A 7,628-nucleotide genomic window follows, 5' to 3' on the forward strand; every position below is an offset into this window, starting at 1 on the left:
TAATAATAATAATAATAATAATAATAATAACACCAGGACTTACAAATATATATAACATACAGAAAATTGCACTACTGGGCACTGCACACATCCTACACAAAACACTTTCAATACAGTAACCATAAGAGTATCACAGCAAACCACAGCACATACCCAAGGCGCACAGAGCTGCGCTCGGTAGTGAAGTGAAAGCACGTTATAAAAATAAAACTACTGAACAATAATAATAATAATGACGATGATGATGATTTATTTTATTTGCCACCAGGCGAGGGATAATGGGGGGGGGGGCAATGCAAAGACAACAAATGTTATGCGGGTTTACATAGAATGGAATGATAAAGAGAAAAGGGAAAGGAAAGTATACACTGTATATAATAAAAGAAGGGAAGTATACATAGTACACGACAGTAAATGAGGAGGAGAAAAAAGATGATAGTGATGCGGTCCTTCTGATACAGGACTTCTAAGGATAAGAGCAGAACCGTACCACCCCAAATCTCCCTGAATACCAAATGCAAATGCTCTCTCCAATTCCTTCTCTCTGACTCACAGGTCTATACTTAGAGAGGTACCATCCACTCAAGCCATTTTAGCAACTTTCACCCACCTTTTAATAAGTTCACTCAGGACAGCACCTCCCTCACCACCCTCACCCTCACTTTCTTTTTCAAGTGAAACTTGCAAAAGTCGTTGAGGGCTTTACCAAAAAGGATAGCCTCTGTCCTCATTTCTTTCAGCCCCGTCTACCAGACAACCTCTTTCGCCACAGCCACCCGACGAAATTGAAGAAGAGTGACAGGGTAATCATCACTATGGACTCATCCGACAGACAGGTCCATCCTACGTGTCACACCTGTTCGACATAACTCCATAAGTTAGCAATTCCCGGATACTGACCGAGTACATGCAGAACGGTTTTGTCGCTCTGCGTGCAACTAAGACAAGCCCGTCTGACAGCACATCTGTGCCTGTATAGTTTATTCCGGACCGGTAGCGCCTCCGAGTAGCACTGCCAGACGAAAGAAATTTGGAAGTTATCCAAAGTAGTCCCTAACTGGAAAGTTTTCCGGAACTGACAAGCCAGTTCGTTTTCATCGACACCTAGAGTCACCTCGAAGACATCGTCGCACTTCTCCGCTACTAGTCCTCTATATAGCTAAAGTAGAACATCCACCGATTCTATTGCCCGACATGTAGAGGACAGTGAGCGCCTGTCAACATTTTAAGTGCCAGATGCCCAGTCTCAGTGTATCCTTCATCCAGGACTGCAGCTGTCGGAGCTGACAGCAGACGGACTACTGGAACACGTCTCTTCTACAAGAAAATAAACAAGAGAAGCTCCAACCCAATCAAGCAGTAAGTGGGTCAAGGCATTACAGTCAGGCGATAAATGATGATAAAGGCGACAATTTCTTCTCTGCTCAATTTTTATCCATCTGGAGGTCGGAGCCGAACCAGGTCCCAAGCAGTTTAACTGCTCCCTCAGTCCAACGTTCAACGACACCGTCCGAAAGCAACAACTTGCCTCTCCAAGTGCCCAGGACAGCTTCCAGATAGATGACTTTTGACTGATCCGAATTGATCAGAACCTCACCGAAGCCAGCTTTAGTCCCAGACCTCTCTATGGAGACTGCATAAGGTGGAGGTTGTAGTGGATAGACCTGTTCGAGATTGCATACATTTGTACTTCCCCGACTAGACTACCAAGGACAAGCGCCAACCTTTTCACAAACACCTTGGCTAAAATCTTAAACTCTGTGTTTAGTAGAGTTATAGGCTGAAAATTCCCTTGTACATCCCCAATGTTGATGTCCTTCTTTAGCAGTGTCACTACAGCCCGGCTTACAGCACTAGGAATTCTCCCGTTCGTTTACCAGTTGCGGTAGACGTCTGCCAAGAGGCCACCAATCAAATCTGGCATGAAAACATAGACTCCATATAGTAGGCCATCCAAATAGGGCGATTTTCGATTTGTGCTATCCCTCATCGCCTCCCTTATTTCAGTGGCCGTTACCGGCTTTTCATAGAACCTCGAGTCCGCTGCCGAGAGCCGCAGCATGCCGTCCAGATACGAACTAAAGTTCGCTGATCTCGTTGGTCCATCGCCCTCTTCAAACAGTTGCGCGAAGTGCTACCGAAAGCCGCATACATCTGTTCGGAACCGAGTAGCATACACCCGTCCCGATCGGTTTTGTTAGCACGTCGCGTCTCTACCGTTCGGGCCGTCAGACAGCTTTAATTTCTTCGTGTTTTAGAACATGAGCCATAGAACATGAGTCCTCTTCTTCGTGTTTTAGAACATGAGTCCTCTGTGTTTCGCCTCAAAAAACTGGTCAAGGGCCATTCTCACCACTAATACGTCGGTCGCGATGCCTTTACTAGTCGCCTATTCTAGTTTGCTAGCTAGTTCCCCCTGTAATCTATTTATTTCTATTACTAAATTTGCTAAGTGCTATCGATTCTGCTCTGATCGCCCTCTTCAGGGCTATCCACCACCGGTTGTTGACGATTACCTCCCTTAACTGTCACTGAACTAGTTCGTTAATCTGGTCTCTGCAGTCTTTGCGTTCCGGGAAGGACGCGTTCAACTTACAATAACCGGATCCCTGTCTACGCGTCCTTTCTAAATTGACTGCGCAGATAACAAATTTGTGGTCTGTGTGGCCGACTAATTTGAACTGTGGACAACCTACAGACAGCTGGAATTTTCTGAGTAGGTTTTTGAGGCTATTGCACCCGCATCTTTTATGAACAAGACTAACACAGTCTTCCCGTGCCTCCAAAATACTATACCAGTCCCTCACTACTACTAAAATGCAAGACGTTTCCAGCCCCAGTCGGGGCATACACCGTTACCAATCTAAACACACCACCTTCGCTACCATTCACAGATAAGACCGCCAACCTATTGTTCGGGTCCAAGAAGGCTGCTCTTACTTTGAGATTTTCGGAATAGCACTGGTACACCGACGCCAGCTCGCGGCAGCCTATGAGATGAGAATAATTTGTAGTCTTCGAAAATGGATCCTAGAGCATGCTTCCTGGAAATTCTTGGCTCACTAATGGCAGTCACATCTAAATCAAGGGACCTGAAATCATTGAGCAGATGACCCTGCTTCCAAACCGAACATAGACCCCGAACATCTACATAGTCTACTCTAAGTGGAGCCATTTAAATTAGGGAAAATAAAATAGAGTTATTTATCTTGGTCTTCAGATCTTTCAACTTATCTTTTTGGCCAGGGTGGGATTGTGGAAGGGTTTTTCTAGTAAGTTTTTTGGGGAGGTACTAAACCGTCCAGTGTTCTGGGAAAATTCTATTACAAACCCAGATGCGTATTTGTATCTGTTTGGATTGATATCCTGTCCGATGGAGTTTTCGGAAGGAGTTTTGCAAAACCTTCCACACTTGTTACAATGTTTTTGTTATTAATTACTTCCTCAATCAATTCAGTGCTGCTCTTCTGAACAAAAGTGAAGTTGATGAAAGAAGTGCGTACCCGAGAGTGTGACTGTTCATCATTTTGTTTTTCGGGTGTTTCATTTATATTCGTGATTTTCGTTTTTGTGAAAAGTGTATGTAAAATTGGGTTTTCTTGTTATGATGGAGGTGTTAATGTTGGTGTTGATGTATTTTGTATTTGGTTTTGTGACGGCTTTTGTTTTTTACTTTCGTGTCTTATGGTCTTCAATTGGGGCCAGTCTCTATTTATTTTAGTTTCAATCTTTCTCCTACAAAGTCCTTTTTGTGCGATTCCAACGAGATCTTTGCTTTTATGAGGCTTGAGCTGGGGAAAAGAGGAAGATGTGAACTAGTTGTAGTGTTCACAGCTTGAGGAATTGGTAGCAACGGTAGAGGGCTTCGTGCTTCCAACCCCCACGAGACAAAAATCTTTCAGGTGGTTCGTATTACCGCACACGAAACATTTCGGGTTTTTTCCTTTGATAAAAACCGGCATCCGCTCGCAAACAGAAACTATTCTGGAGAAACTAGCATCTTGAATTCCAGAAGAATTCCAGACTTGTTGAGTTGTATGGTGGACTTCACCTCCGCAATCTTCCCGTGCGTCCCCAGAATAGCTAAAGCTCGCCGGGTCACAGTGAACTGACATGTTCTTGGCTTGAATTCGAGTTAGCCTTTTACCCATGTAATGGGGAATCACAACAAAAGTCTGGGATGTGCAAATAATAGTTACCATTCCTCTGGCTTGTTACTCATTATTGTAACAGCTACTGTCCCGTATTGTTTGCCTTTGTATATGTGTAGCACTGAAGGCCACACATCTTGGAGGCATTTTACTGTCTCAGCCAGAGTACGAAGTTTCAGCTTCCTCTTCTTGCGAGAACCACATTTATAGACAATGGTTTGTCTTTCGGGGTATTTATTTTTCCTCCTCGCTAAGGTATATAACACCGGGTTTCAAAATATCATTTTGATATTAATATCCGTACGACCATTGTCGTAGTTTGCTGAAACCTGTACTTCATAAACAACGGAAGATATATCGTTGTTGTTGTTTGTTCCTTCTAGAGCCATACCTAGTTCATAAGGGCCGGTTTCCTGGTTTCATTGGCGTATAGGTTCCCCACCTGGACGGGACGCCGGTCCGTCGCAGGTGAGCTGCTAGATGTAGGAGGAGGAAAGAGTGAGAGAAAGTTTTGGTGAAAACGTCAGCATGAGTTCGCCATTACTCTCCGCAGGAGCTGCGTGGAGCTTAGGTATGTCGCTCATAAACACACACTTCACCCGGTCTGCGATTCGAACTCGCGACCCCTCGACCGCAAGTCCGCTGCTCTAATCACTAGGCCTTGTGCCGCCACTAAGATATATCGTACAGATATGAAACGTTACATCGGAGCCGTAGAAAGAAAATTTAAATCTAGATATAACAACCATCTTTCGAATTTTTGTACCTCGATAAGAAGCATTCAACAATCCTTTCGGCTTTAATCTAGAAACTTAAACACCAAGGGACCAATTTCGACATGAAATGGAAAATCATCTCTAAATCCGAACCCTATATTCACGGGTCTAAAAAATGTTCAGTGTGTTCTCTTGAAAAACTGTATTATTAAAACCCCCAACGAGCACATAAATTCGAGGAACGGGATTTTTTCTGTATGTCCGCATTTCCGGAAATACAACTTATCGGAACTTAAAAGTGGACTACCGGAATTCCAGAAGAATTCATGGTGTGCTCCAGCATGGCCACAGTACAATGAATGAGATAAGTAAAAGATAAAAGCAAAGCAAAGTACCTTCCCGAGTCATACAGACTCATGGGATCCGTTTCCCGGTTTCCATGACGTATATATATATATATATATATATATATATATATATATATATATATATATATATATGTATATATATATATATATATGCCCCACCTGGATGAGACGCCGGTCCGTTGCAGGATTACTCATTTTTGCCAGCTGAAGGACTTGAGTGATGTGAAATGAAGTGTTTTGCTCAAGAACATAACGCATCGCCCGGTCCAGGAAGCGAAACCACACTCTTACGATCATTGGTCCAGCACCCTAATCATAAAGCCATGCACCCCCACAAAAAGTAAAAGATAAAATATATAAGATATTATCCCGCCTGTCCACTCAAAAACAAAAAATATCGGAAGTTTAAAGTGAAATACAAACCTGTTAGTGGGGTGTATTCTACATTGTATTTATCTGACTCGGTATCCTTCGCCAAAATAGAACCTCCTTTAATAGGGATTTCACCCTGGAAATACAACGTAGAATTTCGGAGATAATTTGAGCAACATAAATACATGTGCGAATAATTGCGGAAGTGTGAGATAGTGAGCGACTAAGTGATTGAGTAAGTGTGTGAGAGGGAAAGAGAGAAAGAATGAGTGAGTGAGTGAGTGTGTGGGTGAGTTGATTATTTAAGCGCTAGTAAAACGTAGAACTCGCTTTATTATTCAACCTCGTCTGAGAGTATTCCATTATATAAAGCTGTGTGAAAGTACATGGCCTAGTGGTATGAGTGTTGTAGTAATCATCGCAAGATCGTGGTTTCGATTTTCGAGCATGGGTTTGCTATCATTTCGACACCTGACGTATGTCATACCATGCACATTTACAAGCAATGTACGATTATTCTATGGAGCGAGTGAGTCGATGTACAGCACATACATTTGATCCCGATAAACAAATCATCTGCACAGACTGTACAGCTAGAAATTGTGGAATAATCAGTTGTGTAAATTATATATGTATTAACCCTTTAGCATTCAGATTCCTCTATCTAATGTAATATTTATTCAAATCCTGCTACGAAATTTTGATGATGTGATTGACTATTTTTGGAATGACAAAGTAAGATAAATGTGAGAAGCTAGATCTGACCAGTTTGAATATTAAACAGGTAGAATATTTTGGCCTGATATGGCCAGATTGAATGCTAAATGTTTAAATTACAAGGAGCATTCCAGAGGTTTTAAGACTTTTTCAGGAGAGATAATTATCAATTTCAAAGTACAAAACTCTTATCTCCTTCAAAGTAGGGCCCTCAGACTTCAATGCAGATGCTGTATCACTCGATCTACTTCGTTAAGGCTGCATGCAAGTCTTCCTAAGTGAAGATGTTCAGTACCCTTATCAAACCCCCTTCTTTTTCTTCTTCTTCAGCTTAAGGAAGAACCAAAGATCACAGGCGGTAAGGTCTGGACTGTGGGGAAGGAGGGTGAGGGATAGTTTTGATGCCCATCATTGTCCAGTAGTTAGATACCAGGATGGAATTGTGGACTGATGCATTGTCCCGGGGCAGGTGCTTCGGACTTCTGCGGCGAGATCTCTCACTGAGCTCCCTCGAAAACCTCCACAAAGTACTCTTTGTTGACCACAAGGAACCCAATAGATGTAGAGGATGCCCTTGTTATCGAAAAAAAGATCATCATGAGCTTCCCGTAAGGCTTGCTTTTCCTGACCTCTTGTGCCAGCGAAAAACATGCTCGGCTCATACAAGTTAATCAATAAGCAGTCTGGGGCATTTCATAAGGCTCGCAGTGGTTTTGCCCAGTTTAACACAAAACTTTATTACATAACAAGCTCCCAAATTATCACGTTCCGACTGCATTCAACAAACTAGTCTGCTGTGACAAGCAATGTTCAGTAAGGTGTGTCCAAAGTGCTATTGCAAGACCTTCCTCAATCTGGAATACCAAAATTTGGCAGGTCGGCTTATTTGTTACATACAAAGGATATACCAAAATTACAATAATCTAGAACTGCCACTCCGGAAAATAATCTCAAAACTTCTTGCATGCACCATGTATATAGGGTGCATGAAGACACGTAATTGTACTTACCATGAAGTAAATACTTATTTCAGATATGTAAACTACATCGGTTCTTGTTGCGCTGGAGTTGACTATGAAAGCTGGTCCTAAATCATCGATATCCACCAAATTAATTGTTAGTTTCGTTTTATTGATGAAGTTTCCTTCCTACAAAAGGAAATTCATTGCAACTGATACATATTCATTATTACGATTGTTACACACTAAATACGTATAGATTATATATAGTACATGTGTATATATATATATATTTGTGTGTGTGTGCGTGCGTGTGTGTGTATGTATGTGAATATGTATATATAT

The 7,628-nt window shown here is 42.1% G+C and overlaps 1 protein-coding gene across 12 annotated transcripts in view; it reads right to left on the minus strand.

The window, feature by feature from the left end:
* The window catches only part of LOC106871506 (uncharacterized), an 84,238-nt gene that overhangs the window by 68,937 nt on the left and 7,673 nt on the right, over positions 1-7,628 (minus strand). For all 12 annotated transcript variants that reach the window (XM_052976388.1, XM_014918005.2, XM_014918001.2 and 9 more), the window contains exons 2-3: positions 7,335-7,472; positions 5,659-5,743 (exon numbers count right to left, since the gene is read on the minus strand). In XM_052976388.1, coding sequence (XP_052832348.1) covers positions 5,659-5,743; positions 7,335-7,472 — 223 coding nt within the window. The remainder of the gene's footprint in view (positions 1-5,658; positions 5,744-7,334; positions 7,473-7,628) is intronic.

Source organism: Octopus bimaculoides, chromosome 24 (genome assembly GCF_001194135.2).
Source record: "Octopus bimaculoides isolate UCB-OBI-ISO-001 chromosome 24, ASM119413v2, whole genome shotgun sequence".
Lineage (NCBI taxonomy): Eukaryota > Metazoa > Mollusca > Cephalopoda > Octopoda > Octopodidae > Octopus > Octopus bimaculoides.